At 36.8% G+C, this 19,044-nt stretch overlaps 1 protein-coding gene across 1 annotated transcript in view; it reads right to left on the reverse strand.

Moving 5' to 3' along the window:
- Nucleotides 1–19,044, reverse strand: part of LOC139971375 (uncharacterized) — a 61,925-nt gene that overhangs the window by 25,784 nt on the left and 17,097 nt on the right. The window contains exons 3-5 of the mRNA XM_071977747.1: nt 7,417–7,462; nt 1,073–1,173; nt 385–504 (exon numbers count right to left, since the gene is read on the reverse strand). Coding sequence (XP_071833848.1) covers nt 385–504; nt 1,073–1,173; nt 7,417–7,462 — 267 coding nt within the window. The remainder of the gene's footprint in view (nt 1–384; nt 505–1,072; nt 1,174–7,416; nt 7,463–19,044) is intronic.

A 19,044-nucleotide genomic window follows, 5' to 3' on the forward strand; every position in this document is an offset into this window, starting at 1 on the left:
AATGGACGGGAGAACGGTAAGGAAAGAATCAAGTCAATTTTAAGTGAATATAGGTATTGTACAGACAATCAGTTCTTCTTTCCCTTTCAAGTATTTCCATCCTGATATCATCTGTTAAAATTCCAGAGATCCTGCTAAAGTTCTTAAATCTCCAGATTTCTTTGCCAGAAAACTATATACAACTGAAATCCAATCATGGCTTCAATTCTGAGAGATACAAATGAAAATAAATCAAAATTCCGCTTCCGTTCCTCCTGCTATCGTTTTTGTTTCTTTCTTTTCCTCCCCTCCATGGTAGGAAATACACAAGCTCATCTTACATCTAAAGTGGTAAGGGAACTGTCTTTGTAATCTAAGCGAGTCTACTCATCTTACAGCCGTTACCTTTCGTATCATCTTCGAGGCAGCCTGCCAGCCTCTCATCCCGATCCCTTTCACGGAAGACATACTGATTTTCACCGCAGTTTCATAAAACTCGATCATTTCGAACAATGCTACAGCAGCCTGTGGAAATCACGTGAAAGAAAGATAATTGCTGAGGGAAAAACTGGAAAGACGCATTAACAGCATACGTGTGTGTTTGTAGTGTTTGACTATCCAACCTGTGTCTTAATGTACAGTAAGATGCATTGTAACTTATCTTTTCCATTTCCAATATATAAATGTTATCCCAAGAGAGTTGAAAATAATTTCTAATTTGTTTTGGTTCATTTCAAAAATGTATAAACAATATTTGGGTTGATAAAATATATTTGATCAATTCTCATCTTACTTCTCTCTGAATCTTGGTGAAACTATGTAGGAATAAAATTTAAGACACTATAATCTATTTATTAAAAAACGAAAAAGGAAGGGTAGAACATTCCAAAGATGCAACTCCATGAGTTAAATCTGATGATTGGTATATCCCGAATCTTACTGTCCGCATTCTACCAATAACCACCGGTCAGCGATCAATGGCTTCATTAATCCTAAATCATTCATATCTGAATGAAACTTGCAGGTTTATGATTTCTTAAAGAAACTAGAACGATGCAGCAGTCAAAACAAGTCAAAAGATGTGGATCTATACCTCATCCTCCATATTACAGCCCTCGATATCCAGGGAAGAAAATTGTACTCTTCGAAATATCTCCTCTAGCGATTCCGCTGTCTTTGAATCTATCCTTTCACCTTTTAGAGAAAACACAGAGAAAAAGGGAAAAATACTATTATTCCCTACTACTGTACATGCAAGATATGATCACTGTGGCTGTGGAAAAGCTCACCACAGTATTCATTAGAATTGGCAACATAATCAGGCACGTGGCCAGGATTTCTAGGCACATGCCTCCATTCTTGTCAATTATGGCAGTCCCAAAATGGATGGGGTCTGGGAAGGAGGGTGGGGGTAGGGAGGGAGGGGGTTTGGAGGCATGCTCACCAGAATAAATTGTGATATTAGGAACAATTTTATGCATCTAAAGATAAATTCTCACCGCTTGGTCATCATGGCTTCAAAATATTTCCACGTTAGCTTTCTTTGAAGATTGCTTCCCAACATGATAGCAGGCTAAGTGCATGGATATGCACGCCTCCATGCATGCATGCTACCATAACAATTAGAAAGACTGTACAAGTTTGCAAGATTATGGATGTTTTAGTTACGTGTTGAAGGTCATCGATATATTGACGGCAAAGTTTAGCTAGAAATTTCAAAAGTACATTCCCGGAGGTTTTGATTCTTCTTTCCTTTATTACAGACATTCAGGAAGTGTTAAAATAGACCATTAACCATCTCAGTGCGGAAAGCTACATTTGTAACGGCAGTAAAATGTTTGTAGGAATTTGATAATGGGTGACCATTATCTGGATTTCTGGCATATTTTGGGAGTAATACTAGTGACCTCTGAAAGATCTTATCACCAATGGCATGAACACACAATCTCCTTCGGCCATTCTAACAGCAGAACTGACTATCGTTGTATGTCAATGGATACGGCAACTAACTGTTACTGTTAGGTTTCCCAACGATACTGTAACCAGAAATTAGCCAGCAGGTAGGGATTCCTTGCCTTATACCTTTGTACTGTACATGGAATCACCTGATTGATAGAACAACTGAAGAAAATGTGTCCTGAAGTAAAAGTACCAGAACATCATACCAGATATTACTTGGTCATTAACTTAGGTATTACCCTTCTGAATGTTGATGACCAATGATAACAGTCATTAGTAAAAGTGGAGATCCTGTTAGTCATTTCAAGAGGAAAGGTCAAATCCTATGATAGTTATAGTGACACAGAAATGCCATTCTTCATAGAAGTAATTGCACGCTTATAAGGTTCGCATACTTTGACCAAGTGCTGTTGAATTCAAATGACCTTCCACACATATTTGGGCACATATTTTGGTCAATATGTCACTAAATGTACTTGTTGTAATACCAAGCACTAAATAAGGGCAACTGTAACAGGTTAAGGCCAATGGTTTTGTGTACAATTAGAGTCTCAGTACTGCTTGCCAAATTTGAACTTCGACCTTTCCAGCTTACTGCACTGAAAGTTCAGTCAAAATGACATCGTTCTATGCAATTTTCAAATTCATTATTTTTATTGAGTTATCTGTCCTTAAATTTTTTAGCTGAATAAAATTCAAGTTTTGACACCTGGTGACCTTAAATGAACTCTGACCTACATCAAATTGTGTACTAACTATACAATACACAAGGCTATCATATTATGCATATATAAGCTCATTTCTTGATCTGGTTCTGGAGATATAGTGCTTTTGATAATATCACATTTTGCCCTCTGCTGACCCCAAATGACATTTGACCGCCAACAAAAAGAATAGGTTTCACTGAACTAATTACAGGAAATCCACAAGCCAAATATAAGAACTGCACAGGCAACCTTTCTTGAGATATCATGTTTACAACTTTTCACACTTTTTCCTCTGTTTCACAAATGACCTTTGAAATTCATGGAAAACACTACAGATCATTTACTGACCAAAGGCAAGCTACACACCACGTTTGAACTTCCGGCAACTTTTACTTCTTGAGATATTGTGTGAACAATGTTTTCAGACATTGACTTGTGCTGACCTCAAATGACCTTTGACCCATACCAACAACAACCCCAAACCAGTTCTACCAAGAGGGAACCTTCAAACCAAATATGAATGTACCCCAGATATACTTCTGAAGTAAAGAGCATTTACGAGCAAGTGTCACATACACACACACCATAACCATAGCATAGATTCCTTCTGCCTATATAGCAACGAATCAAAACCCAGCATAGATTATAACCTACTGTATGCTGACTACAGTATACTGTACTAGTCTAACAAGGCTTGCACATCAAATATAAGTTAATTCTTGTTTAAAAGGGTCTTATCACTATGCATCATATACTCCAAAATGCATTGATGCATAGTGTACAGCAAGGATGGCTGCATTACAACACAAAGGAATGCTAAATGTTAGGCAGAAAGTCAAGGGTTTGGGGACTATTTGCCATGTTGAAAGATGTTAATTAATGCAGCATTTCAAGATTTCCAACTTATGACCACGGGAGACATTCCGTGATCATCAAGGAACTTGCATCCATGAGTACCTCAAATGACCTTTGACCTCAAAAAAACAAAAAAACAGGCTTTTTATCAAATTTATCTGCATCCACATATTTAGGATTAATTAATGAAGTTGATCAAAAATTTACTATTCAACTTATTGTGCTAAAATTGTCAATTTTTGACCTCTGGTGACCTCAACTGCCCTTTAACCTGCAGAAAAGCACAGTAATTCTGGACTGGATCTACACACAACGTATGAAATTCAACTGCGGTGTACGTTTTGAGTTATGTTTACAATCCAATTTACTGTACAACATACACACATACAGTAGGCATATACACTTCATTGCCATGTACATCATAGATTCCTTGGCCTTTGGCAAGCAATAAAAGAAATTTATGTAACAACCTAAATGGCATTAATATTAATTTCTAACTATTTTCATTTCAGTGAAGAAATGGACAAGAAAGGCCTATATCTGTAATATCACCAGAATATAGGAAAAAGCAACCTACAGTATTATTTCAATGTCATCTGACGTGGCCACCAGACAAACAAACACACAGACCTTAAGAGAGGTGCTACTGTTTGACAACCTTACTTTTCATAGCTCTGACTGTTATCTCCGGATTTTAATTATGAGTTTGCACAAGATAGAACGCTAGGACGAGCTGATGAGGAAATTAGTTCAATTATTAGTAATGAGAGAGAGAAAGAGAGAGGTAGGAATCCTTGAGACTGATATAGCCACTGTCAAAACTGTACTTAATTATGACTGCAGTGAAGTGTACTTTGCACTGTACTATGTGTAGAGATCTGCCTATCCCTTGTACAAGTCCAATTATTGAGAGGAAATGAGTTAGTTAATGGGAGAAATTGAAGACAAAATTACCATCATAAAGGAGATAATTGTATACACATATTGTACAGTAGCATGAAGGTCTTACAGTATTATGTAAAATAGGTTGTGATAGATTGTGTGATAAATCATAATGAAATATTATTACCATATAATACCCGTCTGTACAAAGCAGTATCTCATTTAATACATCACAAGAAATGTATATACAGTAGGTCTGCAAGCTTGTGATTTTATGTCTAAAATCCTTACATACATAGTCATTGAATTGCTGTGTTCAATACAGGTCTGTGAGCTGGACTATTAACAGGGATACACTATACACTTTAGTGTTAACATTTTGTATAGCAGTTTTGAAGGTTCTGAATTTGGTCTCTTTATTATGAAGCACTATGGTCCCTGTGTGCAGGTGCTATATATATACTGTATCTTTACACTTATGTATTGTGCGATGTCGTTGATAATGAAATTCTAGGCATAGTAGAACGTGGTGCTAAGGTTGTGAGGAGACAGGTAAGCGAGGAGCACAGTAAATTCAACTGAACTTTTGTGCTAAACATGTAGGTCTACCAGTTAGATTATAAACTATATGTCAATATTAACTGAATGTCTTCGATCTGAAAATGGATTACATTCACTTAGTACACATTGGCTTATATGTACCTGGAATACTCTGCATGAATATTGCTATCAATCAATTTCCTATGTGTTCGGTAAATGGTAATCTAATGCGTCATGCATGCTACAGGGCGACTAATGTCCTAATGAAAGTTTCAAGAAGTAGAATGTTGTTTTATATATATAACCCATAGGCTGATATAATTAATAAATGGTGAGAGTCGATGACCATCAAGCAGATTGTTGAATGATGGATGACATATAACACAACTGATTTAAATGTATGACTAAAACATAAATTACCATTTCACAGAGATGTTTGTAGCTCATGTGAGGATGACTCAGAGGTAAATATATAGCATGCCTTTTGACCCAGACTGTTGGATGCCAATGTAGTATAACTGATCAATTTGTGGCCAACCTGCATATTAACAGCCATGAGCATGCACATACCCTCCTAACAATCTGGGAACTGCAGCACTTCACTAGTTTGTATGACCACTGGTAATATTAAACAAGCTCTAGATAATGTTGCTAAATGTCTCTTCTTCCCACAGTACAGTTGGTACAATATAGTATAACTGATCAATTTGAATCCAACCTGCATATTAACAGCCATGAGCATGCATATACCCTCCTAACAATATGGGAACTGCAGCAGTCACTGGTAATATTAAAGTAGCTCTAGATAATCATGCTGTATGTCTCATCTTCCCACAGTACATTTGGTACAATTTTCTTCTGTTCCATGCCCTGCTTCAAAGCACTGATACTGACAGGATGAGCAGTATTTAATAGCAATAGCAGGAATTGGTCGGTGCCTAGTAAGTGGGTATAACTGTTATGATGATGGGAAGGCAAGGGGGCGGTGGGAAGAAAATTTATTCAAATGTTTTCAGATTGGGACAGTGGGAATTTATGTGTGATATATTAACTGGCTTCCAATTGTGATGTCAAGTAGAGTATATTGAATAGAGAAAGTATAAGTATACTCTGGGAGGGATGGGATAGGATACTAGGTAACTGTTAGATAAGTAGATCATATACATTTACGTAGAGAAAGTATATATTAATACTGTAGGAGGGATGAACTGTAGGAGGGATAGGAGACGGTAGGTTACTGACAAACTAGATCATATGTTCTTTTTACATAGAGAAAGTATAAGTATATTGTAGGAGGATGTACAGTAGGAGGGATAGGATACTGTAGGTAACTGTTAGATAAGTATATCATATGTACATTACATAGAGAAAGTATCAGTATATTGTAGGAGGGATGTAGGAGGGATAGGATACTGTAGGTAACTGTTAGATAAGTATATCATATGTACATTACATAGAGAAAGTATCAGTATATTGTAGGAGGGATGGAGGAGGGATAGGATACTGTAGGTAACTGTTAGATAAGTATATCATATATGAACATTACATAGAGAAAGTATCAGTATATTGTAGGAGGGATGGAGGAGGGATAGGATACTGTAGGTAACTGTTAGATAAGTATATCATATGTACATTACATAGAGAAAGTATCAGATTGTAGGAGGGATGGAGGAGGGATAGGATACTGTAGGTAACTGCTAGATATTAAAGTAGATCATACATAAATTACATAGAGAAAGTATAAAAATGTTTTAGGCTAGGCTTTAGTGTTGTCTTTGAAAGGTTCTAAAAGGCTATATTTTCAAAAGCAGATTATGTGTAGTGCTAGCTTGAAGTCAAGTAATTGCAACTTAGTTTTTGAGCGTGATTAATCGAACTTCCAAACTGTAATCGCTACTATTGGCGATTAATCGATTACGACTATCAACACTAACATTTACATAGAGAAAGTACTGCATATATATTTACATAGGCGTAGGAGGCAGGGGGGGCTGGGGGGCTGCAGCCCCCCCCCAAGGAAATATTTTTACGAAAATTTGGGCAATATGAGGAGAATTTTTCGGGCACCTACTGAAAGAAAAATATTTTTATTATTTTAACGACATCCCAAAAACTTCTAACCAATATGGAACGGTAATAACACGGCATTTGATTGTATGTAATTGGCATGCGATGCAATCAACAATGCATGCCTATTTGATACGTATATTAAGATGTTGAATGCGTGCGGGCAAGTCGTTACAGCCCCCCCAAATCAAACTGGGCTCCTACACCTATGTATATTTATACTGTAGGAGGGATGGAGGAGGGATAGGATACTGTAGGTAACTGTTAGATAAGTATATCATTTGTACATTTACATATCTAGCTGCATTTACAGAACTTCCCATGAAAGAATGCAATCATAAGTAGGTCACATTTTTCTACTTTAATTTCATCAATGTTTAACAAAATACCTTGACATCACAGAAAGAAAAAAAAATCAAACACTAACCTTGAAAAGTAAAACTGTCAGCTCTCACTGTCAAATCTGTCATTTTCTGGAGAGAAAAACAAAGAACAATTAAAATACACATATATCAATAAAACTAATTACGGAGCACATCATGTCAAGTTCAATAAACGCTGTGAAGCACTGTGTAAAAATGTTAATGATTTTTTGTACCCCAGGTATATCGTACAACATTTGTTGCATGGAGAGCGATGAAAGACGGGTGAAGTAACAGATTACTTTGTACTATTAACATCCCAGATATTCACTCTCTACTGTTGAGTTTTCTTTCTTTCTTTCTTCTCTCCATCGCTTGTCTACTAATCCCCTTAAAGCCCAGTCACATCTCACCGGATTGCAATAACGGAGAGATAACGAAGACAAAAAATGGCACTCCGTTGATGTACGTTAGTATCCGTTTAGTATGCGGTTCTCCTCCGTCCATCTACGTTTCATTACCGGAAGGGTCCGGTTTGTCCGGTGTCGATTTTGAACATGCATAAAACTTGGAACGGACATCCACCGAAAAATGTCTCCGTTATTTATTCGTTACTAATCCGTTACGCTTCCGTTTTATCAGTTTCTCATGCGTTTTGTTCGTTCTGTATGCGTTTGGCATACTGTATTTCTCCGTTCGTCTCTGATTATTGCTATTGCTCACCGGATCATTAACGGACAAAGAACGGATGAAACGTAGAAGTGCAGTACATATACCGTATATTCGACGGATGCTAACGTAGAAATAACGGAAGTGCAAAGGAATAGAACTGACAATGAACAGATAGGTAACGGACGTTACACGGAAGAAACGTAAGAACTCAGGCCAGGAAAGTATAACAGACAGACATAGAACGGAGATGCAGCGTACCACCACCTTGTCCACTCCAAGCGTCCCACGCCTCATTCTGCTCCTATAACCTCTACCGTCAACACATACATCATGGACCCTTCAGAAAGATTCAAGCTTTAGACCACAGTGTCAGCTTTACAAGCACAGATGCTTATCAATGAAGCCAACATCAAGACCAATGAACAAGTCAAGAAGAGAAGGAAAAGACGTGCTCGGCTGAAATGCTGGTCTAGGGCCTTGCTAGGTTCACAGAGAAGACGGCAGTGTGGTCTTTATGACCAACTAGTGCAGGAGCTGCGAATGGAAGACCAAAATCTTTCATCAACTTCATGAGGATACCCCCTGATTTCAAGGCACTCCGGAGGCCCAGGTTTTAGGCCGTTTCTTCTCCGTTGCTAGTCCGGTATGTCCGTTACTTTTCCGGTACTCCTACGTTTTGTATGTTCTTTATCCGTTAATTTTCCGTTGTAAATTCGTTACTATCCGTTGGTGTTCGTTAGTTTGTTCGTTGTTATTCCGTTGTTCATTCGTTGTTCGTCCGTTGCTGTCCGTCCCTTGTACGTTTGTAATCCGTTTTCGCCGTTGAACGTCCGGTACGTTGCAACCCCCAGATGCATGCGCGACAACTTTTGCCAACGGAAATAACCGGATGACTGTTTTTCGCGCGTACTCTTGTCCGTTTGTGCAATCCGGTGAGATGTGACTGGACCTTTACATCCATCTCTTTGTGTTCACCATGCTCATTAACCTGTCTGTATTCTGTGCATATTTTTGTCCCTTCTGTTACTGTTACTTGTCATTTAGCCTTTGACGAAGATCTTGCTAGGATCGAAACGTCATACCAACTCACTTTTACACATTCTCTTACACAGGCTCTCTAGTGGATAAGCAGTTTGCTAACAGTTTTATTTTATTTTGAGTTTTGGTAGAGGAAGAATGTGTGCATGTGAGTTGGAAATATCTTGAATGTTTACAGGCCTAGAATTTCAAAATTTCAGCGCCCCTTTAAAGATATTTAAGTGCTTAAAAATTCTACTGCAGATGAGCTCAAATGAAGTTCACACTGGCAGTTATCTTTAAATACCGGATACATCAGTTACTGGACCGGCTTGTGGGAGCAGCTCAATAATATTTGATGATCAATGTTAAGCAGTAATTATATTGGACTTATGTAAATACTGTAGGTACAGAACTTATGCGATTTATTTTACCCATGATAGTTTAATATCCTACTTACATTAATATCTATACTGGCAGAAACATGCAAATGTCTGGGTTTTTTCCTTCTGTCAAACATTGAATTGCACTGGCATTTAGCCATTAAATAACCTTGAAGTTTGAGGCCATGAGGCATACTTTTCTCTAATGTTTAAAATTTATCCACACCATCTATTCTCCTTAAACTTTTCTGTTGTATAAAATAATCAAACAGCAAACAAAATTATTTATAAATTATGACTCAACCTGTGGACACATTGCTGGTACGCTCCAAGTACTGTATGTACATTTGGTATTTATAACAATGATGGAATACAAATTATGCTTAATAATGATTTCAGAGTAGTTAAACATACTGTACATGTGTAAAGGCATATATACCAACTTTACATTAATGTGTAAGCATACATGATGGGTGGTGATCTTTGTCAGCTGATTCTCACAGCACTGGAGCATTGGAATTGAACCAGTAAACGAAATACTTGCAGTTCTACCATTTCTAAGTTTTATCTGTTAGATGTTCTCTGCTTCAGAACGGTTGATATTCACATCTACTGTATACTGTAGATGATGTTAGAGAAGCCGTGATTGACTTAGAGGAAACTGAAACCTCTGTCTTCATGTAACAATATACGCAGGAAGTTTGTATGTTTACATCTAGACATCCTATTCTGATATCAGTAGCGACTTACATTTCAATTGGAGTTTATCATACTTGTAGCAAGGAGAAAACATTCACATTGTAGAAAAGTAAAAAAAATTTAAAAAAACCAAGAGGAAGAGGAAGAAAAAAAAAGTTAAAGATGATTAGAACTTGTACTTGAAAATGTCTGATTGATAAATATACGTTCCTCTCCTGTAAATTTGTACCACTTCAGTTTCAGTACCTGCCGAAGGTAGTGGTCCGACGTGTACTGAATGTCATTCGTCGTGAATATTGCAGAAACGTCGGAATCTCGACGCATTAAGTTGCCACGTTTTTAATACACCTCAACGGAGACTGAGCAATTTCGGGGCTCTCTAGATGATAAACAGATGATTAGCAAGTATGATTGAAATCAAAGAGGCCTATACACTTCAGCTCGTCGGTTGTCTTGTCGAGTCCTTAGGGCTGATTCGCACCGACGAGATCCTTTGTACATGTGTACGGTTGTAGTATCGTACAGTAGGTATAGTATATATACGAGTCAATTGTGAGCTCTAGCCGATGTTAACTCTGGAGATGAGTGAGTCAGTCAGTGATATAAAACTGAGCTAATGGGAGAAAGATCTAAGCCAGTGCAGTAGTGTGAGAGTCAATAGGAAAATGACAGCATCAACTAGAAGACATAGTAGTACAAAGTGATCTTGGAATCACCTGGGATATATGGGGTACAGTAGATGACAACAGTCTACGTGCTTTATGAATAATCAGATCAAAAACTTCAAAATAGCTTTTTCATTTAAAACCCAAGAGACTACTACATGTGACCCCTTTAAATAAATTAATGATAAAAAATTTAAAAAAAAATTAATGACAGAATATTTACGTAAGGTAAATTCATAATTTTAGGAAACACAGGATTAGCATTTCATCCATTAGTATAAAGATAGATTTAGGATTCAAACTTAGGGCAAGTGAAAAGGTGTGGGGGGGGGGTGGGGAGAGGAGGAGGGGAGGAACCTACATAGGAAGCTTGAACTATACCGGCCTTCAACATATTGTAGGTTGTTCATTTGGTAAAACTTAATGCTCTGAGTATTCACACACTGTTTTGAATTTCACTGCCCATGCTTGCTCTTCCTTTTGAATGTACCAGACTGAAGACTTGTTAAACCTAACAAGAAAACTCTCGGGAGACCTATGTCAGATGCTGACTAAAACCGTGGGGTATCGTCTGCATTACCGGAAGCCTATAATTACAGTGAACAAGCTACAATTAACAACACTGTTTTAAACTGGCCAACCTATAGGCAACGCAGTTGTTCACAAAAAAACTACAATTTGACCACTTAATATTAAATGAAAGAGAGGAAACTTCATGCAGAACAACTCGATAAAAGGTAGATCATTCAAAGTCTCGTTAAACCAAAATATTAAGGGCAGAGGAACATCTCTATTATAAAGCTTTGATACAGTATTTACAAGCTCAACAACAATTAGGTTTGTTTATGATCAACATATGAACTTTCCCATTTAACCCAACAACAATTTGGCTGTATTTTAGCACCGCACCTCTTTAAACAACTTTCAGAGCCACTTTGGAGTAAATTGCAGATTGCTGTATTTCTGTAACATTCCTCAACCGACTGAGATTATAAAACTTACTGGTTTATATATTTACGAGTGACCCGTTTACCTGTCTCCCCACAACCTTAGCACCGCATTCTACCGTGTCTAGTATGTCCTGGTAATCTTTTAACACTGTGCACCCTCAGTGACCGGTCAGACCGGTCAGTGACCTCCTTCTTATTCTACCACCCAAAGTGTCTCACATGTTTTTCGTATTGGGAAAAGGTTGTGGGGAGACAGGTAAGCGGGGAACGAAGTAAATATAGCCGGTCCAATGTTGGTGTATAATCACTAACAACCATTTTTTTTTGCAGGGATTCTTAGTGACTCTAAATTCCAGAAAATTGACATCATTGCCAAAACAGGATCTGTATGTATGCAAACAGGCACTGACAATTTGTAAGACCTACTATGTGCATATAGTATGGTGTATATACTTTGACATAGATTAAGATCATTGCATTTGAAGTGTGAATCCTTTACCCATATACACATTCACACTAGGGAAATAAACATGGCCAAATCTATCCATGTGACTGTGGGTGAGGCTAAAATGGGGAAATACCTCTTTAAGTGTATGATAAAGGAAGTTCAAATTGTGCTTCACATATATGAGGATCGAATCTGTTAGTACTGAAGCACAAGAAGGGGAGGGGATTGTGGGGGGGTCCTCTCAAGTATCCCTACCATAAAGCTAAAGACAATGGGTAGGTCACATGCTTCCATATAAACTATGCGCAATACCCTAACATCAATGATTTCATTTTGTGAAACCTGCACGTACCAGATAGTTTGAAGACTCATGAAGATTGGAACAACTAAAACGAAGCTTTAATTTTCAAACAAATTACTGTATATCCAGCCAGTGTTGAGAGTGTATTGTGATGTATTATATATATATATATCTGTGCTAGATCATCTGCTGACAGAGTTATGTCAGCCAATACAGCAGCCTGGCCGATATTTAGCCATAAAGGTCAGTCAGTCAGTGTGAGTCCTTATGGTTCTATGCGTAATGGGCAATTGTTTACATTCACGTCCCTTCAACTGACAACATATGGACGGGGTTTTTACCAATCGAGTGCTTTGAGCACTCTGACCATTAAAAAAATCTCTGTTCTAGCCTATCAACATCAACAAATATTTCCATCTCCTTGAAGACCAGAGCAAAGAGCTGCAATATTTTCTTATTAAGGAGAGACCCAATTCAGCTCATTCTTCTTTCAATTTACTGTGCGTGTACATAGTTGAAAGGTGTGCGGTATTTGTATCTGTACAGTGCTGCTACAACCTATACAGTCGCATAGATATTATTATATATTACTATATTATTATACAAATTTCATGTGTGTACAGTACCGTGTAAATTTTCAAGAGTTTAGAGTATTATAACAGATGTAAAATCAGCAAATTTAAAAAGATTTTTGGAAATTTTGAAATCAAACAAATTTGTCACATTAAAACTGTCCCATGTTTCTCTAATTTGTTGTACTACAGTTATGTTAGTGACTACAGTATGTTTCCCTATAAACCCATTTAATGAAACCAGAAAACGGTTGAATGTTCCTATCATAATGTGCAGCTACTGTATATACTGAACCGTAACATCATCACATAAACAGTCAAATTAACTCCAAATGAGGAAAACATTGTTTAACAAGTATATATGTACCAAAAGTTGACAAATTTTGTTATCTGCAAAAGAATACACAACTACAGTATTGACATGAAAGCACGACATTATATTAAACATGTTAATTTATGTACATGTTACTACAAACAGCCATCTATATTAGGTACAGTGCATAACTGTATACATATTAAAGCAATCAAGTACACTTTAATATATTAGACGTCTGCTGTTTTAACTTGGACTTCCATTACAGACCAGGTTAAGTGGATTCAATCTGGGTCAAGCCAAGGACTCGTCTAACTGAATGCAAAAGCAGCAGCAGCATCGTGCCCGACGGCTGGCTTTAAAAGCTAATTGATTCTGTTTAAAAGACTCTCACTGCGTGCACTGAATCGTTTAGTACCTCGATTCGAGGAACTCTCTTCTTCTAAAGACGACTAAATTATGAGAACGAATAGGAATGACATGAAGGAACATGGCCAATCCTGACACTACATCTGATGTACAGTAGTACAGTATGATGCAATGGACTAACGAGTGAGAATGGACAATGCAGAGGTCATACTAATTAACAACATATATAGGAATATGATACTTTCCAGGCTGGTGACGTTACAGTGCACTAAACAGGGTTATATTATACGTTGTATGCACATAATATTTATCAGCACTTGTAATTATTCATGTGATGGACTGTTCCATCTCACTTGTATACAAAGCCTGCTCATAAAATTCTATCATAACTTAAAAAAACTATACATCCATGTGAAACCGAAAGTGACCATAAATACAGTATCTGTCTCTGCAAATGATATGAAACCAATCTGATACAACAGTGATACAATGCTTATACATTTGGAATGTGAATTACATGTACAGAGAGGTAGGTCTGTTGAAGCGTCGATGTATTACAGTAAATGTTGCTATACGAACTGTCAAGGCTCCATTGTCCGTCAGTGTCCAGCGTCTTAATATTAATTTTGGGTATATTGTGTACATACAGTAGGCAAGGCACTATAGCCATGGCGTGGATGGAAATTTCTACAGTATTTTCAAAAACAGCAAATGAGTTGGCTTTCCTATGGATAGAGGCATCTAGGTATCCTATGGTCGTATTGGAATATGGTGCATCATGTACAGTATTGTATGTCACGTTCTCCTTCACAGAAACATCATGTGGGGAGACATGAATGTGCAAAACAATAATTGTTATAAACTGCAGTAGGTACTGTTGATGAAAGTGCATACATTATAAGAGACAGTCAAGCGATGAATGACCTAATTGCAAATTGTCCCATCATTCTACTTAACCTGTTTCTCTGTGTTGAGTGTAATCTGCAACTGAAGAGATCCTGCTACCAGGATCGAAACAAATACTCTCTACCTTTTTTAAGAGGAATTTATTTTTCTCACCTTGTTTTGCTCTCTCACTCTGTAATTTTAGTATTCGACCAGTTCCATAGCAGTCTCTTCAGTGTCCATTAAGTTTTTAAAGCTGTAATAATAGCATTGTGTCACTGCACACACACATCTACATACCCACACATTCTGATTACATGAGACAGCCTTGAAGATTTACACGGTTCATGTTCAATTATATATACTGAACTTGCCTTCATTTTCTTCTATTTAAAACCAAATCAGGAAGAATTTTGTCCCTGTCTATTCAGAATGTTGGTTTTATTGCACAAGAGTTTTGAATCTTGTGAATCTATTCCTTTTAGATGCACATGTTTTTCTTTTTTTGAGACTGTTTAAACTGCTTCATGCACCAGACAAGTATTTTGACGGCTTAAGTGGGGATGATTTCTGTCTTCCATATACAGTATTCTGACAGTCTATATGTATTCTAGCTGTAGTAATGGCACTCCATATATACAGTATTCTGACAGTCTCTATGTATTCTAGCTGTAGTAATGACACTCCATAGATACAGTATTCTGACAGTCTATATGTATTCTAGTTGTAGTAATGGCACTCCATAGATACAGTATTCTGACAGTCTATATGTATTCTAGCTGTAGTAATGGCACTCCATAGATACAGTATTCTGACAGTCTATATGTATTCTAGTTGTAGTAATGGCACTCCATAGATACAGTATTCTGACAGTCTATATGTATTCTAGCTGTAGTAATTGACACTTCATAGATACAGTATTCTGACAGTCTATATGTATTCTAGTTGTAGTAATGGCACTCCATAGATACAGTATTCTGACAGTCTATATGTATTCTAGCTGTAGTAATTGACACTTCATAGATACAGTATTCTGACAGTCTATATGTATTCTAGCTGTAGTAATTGACACTTCATAGATACAGTATTCTGACAGTCTATATGTATTCTAGCTGTAGTAATTGACACTTCATAGATACAGTATTCTGACAGTCTATATGTATTCTAGCTGTAGTAATTGACACTTCATAGATACAGTATTCTGACAGTCTATATGTATTCTAGCTGTAGTAATTGACACTTCATAGATACAGTATTCTGACAGTCTATATGTATTCTAGCTGTAGTAATTGACACTTCATAGATACAGTATTCTGACAGTCTATATGTATTCTAGCTGTAGTAATTGACACTTCATAGATACAGTATTCTGACAGTCTATATGTATTCTAGCTGTAGTACTGGCACTCCATAGATACAGTATTCTGACCGTCTATATAGCTGTAGTAATGGTATTCCATAGATACAGTATTCTGAGTCTATATGTATTCTAGCTATAGTACTGGCACTCCATAGTATTCTGACAGTACAGTACGGAAACTGCCCTCAATGCAGTTCATAATTTTATTACATCCAAGCTTGATGAAGACTGCTTTGTCCTTTAAGTTCTTTTAGACTTATCATCAGCTTTTGATACAGTTAATCATTCCATTTTGTTGGAAAGACTGCAGTCAAAGTATCGATTAGGTGGTACTGTTCTATCCTGGTTCAATTCTTATATTACTGAGTGTTATCAACAGGTGAAAATTGAAGATGTTCTCTCGTCTCCTCGTCCATTAGTTACTGGTGTTCCACAGGGCTCTGTACTTGGACCTGTTCTTTTTTCTTTATACTGTATCTTGCGGAGCTGAGTGATATTATTCGGCACCATGGTGTTCATTTCCATCATTATGCGGATGATACTCAATTACTTCTTGCTTTCGATAAGGATGATGTGCCAAATGCTTTTCATAAAATGGAAACCTGTATAAGTGCTGTAAACACTTGGCTTACAACTAATCAGTTGAAACTAAACTGTGATAAAACAGAGTTTATTGTTTTTCGATCGCGTTTCTCTGAAGTTACACCTAATTTTCCACCACTTACTGTTGGTAAAGACTCTATTAATATCTCCTCAACTGTTAGAAACCTTGGTGCATATTTTGACCAGACCATGTCACTTGAAAATCACGTTACTAATCTCTGTCGTTCTGCAAATTGGCAACTTAGGAAAATCAGTTTGATGAGGAATTACCTCGATAATAAGACTTGTGAGATACTGGTCCATGCGTTTGTGACATCAAAGCTTGATTTTCTTAATTCACTTTTATTTGGCCTTCCTGATTCGACCATCAAGAAACTCCAAAAGATCCAAAACACCGCTGCCCGTATTGTGAAAAGGAAAGGAAGAAAGTGTCGCACCACCCCACTTCTGAAGGAACTTCATTGGCTACCTATCAGCTACAGAATCCAGTATAAAATACTTCTTCTCACCTTCTGTGCTCATCATCTTGAACGGCCTGTGTACCTGTCACAACTTCTCTTGCCATATACTCCAACTCGCACACTTCGTTCCTCCAACAAACTGTTTTTAACTGTTCCAAAACCACGATTGAAGAACTATGGTTACAGAAGCTTCCAATACTCTGGGTCTTATCTCTGGAACAAGTTACCAGATCACATTCGAACATGCTATAAACTTTCTACTTTCAAAAGTCTACTTAAGACCCATTTTTTCACTTGTTCTTTTGTAAATTAATTTACTTTCTCTGTAAAGCGCTTTGAGCAGTAACTTTTGTTTACTGATTTGGCGCTACATAAGTCTCATTTATTATTATTATTATTATATTATATGTATTCTAGCTGTAGTAATGGCACTCCATAGATACAGTATTCTGAGTCTATATGTATTCTAGCTATAGTACTGGCACTCCATAGTATTCTGACAGTCTATATGTATTCTAGTTGTAGTAATGGCACTCCATAGATACAGTATTCTGACAGTCTATATGTATTCTAGTTGTAGTAATGGCACTCCATAGATACAGTATTCTGACAGTCTATATGTATTCTAGTTGTAGTAATGGCACTCCATAGATACAGTATTCTGACAGTCTATATGTATTCTAGCTGTAGTAATGGCACTCCATAGATACAGTATTCTGACAGTCTATATGTATTCTAGCTGTAGTACTACTGGCACTACTGCAGGACTTACTGTACCACCTGTCTTAGAATTAATGAAAACAATCTACCTCACAAAAGGGGCTATTAACATCCAAAGTGCTGACCATGTGTGGCAAAATAGAGTTACACTGCTACAGTACTACTGCAATCAATAGTGTAAGTATGTAGTATTTGAATACTTTAAAAGTTGGAATACCACATATGCTGTAGTTAAAACAAGCTTTTCAATGTCCTTGGGACGAGAGATACTGTACTGGGATACATTATGCAAGATTATTCAATTTGATTAAGTTCAATTTAATACTGTAAGTATCTGCAAATAAAGCATATATCCAAAGTTCTACAGTAACTTTAACTGATTGAATCTGTTTGCCAATAGGAATCCCAATAGGAATCAAATTGACTGTATCCATGGATAACAGCTATTAGACATCTATTAGACAGTTATTAGACAATTGACAATGCATCAAAGTGATCAATTAACATGTAATTAAAGATCGTTAACATGAAATATTTGCCAGCTAGCTGCAATTAAAATTGTTAACAGCAACTACTTAGCATTCTGTCTGTCAATTTCATGTTCCTTGTCCTATGAGTTAAAAAAGACGTGAAAGTAAAATAATGTGTGATTTTAATTTACTACTGTATAAACTTTTAGTTCCCTACATCCTTCAGGCATGTCTCAAGGGCTCTTTGGTTGTATTAAAGAAGTTGTCGTACTTTCTCCATATTGAGTGGTTAAAGAAAACCAGGAATAACACTATCACTGATACCTGCTTTTATACAATTTATACTATGCTAAGAATTTAGAGTAAATATATATAATGTAAAATCTTTGGCATTTTTTAGCCCAATCTTGATGGGTTGAATATTAGCTACTGTACGCTATATAGACACAGGCTTATGGCAAAGATCGTGAAGCAATATGATCCATTTCAAGGAGAAGCACCAAGCAATGCTGTGATCGGCAAGAAATACAAAATAAATAAAAATGTCATCAAGAAGCAGCATTTTGTGTTTATCCTGGTGCGGTATAAATAAATACTTCTTGTTGATACTGGAATCAACTTAATGTAACTTCAGCAAATTTCATTTCCAACTAAAAGTGTTCTCCCAAAACTAAATGGAAAGAGAAAATGTGGAATTGTTTAAATCAATATTTGTACAGACTAAGATGTCAACATTGACAAAACTTTAATACTGCAGGCAGCCAAACTTTGTCTCTTAGTAAAAATATTTTAAATTATAATCCTT

The sequence above is a fragment of the Apostichopus japonicus genome, chromosome 8 (assembly GCF_037975245.1).
Source record: "Apostichopus japonicus isolate 1M-3 chromosome 8, ASM3797524v1, whole genome shotgun sequence".
Lineage (NCBI taxonomy): Eukaryota > Metazoa > Echinodermata > Holothuroidea > Aspidochirotida > Stichopodidae > Apostichopus > Apostichopus japonicus.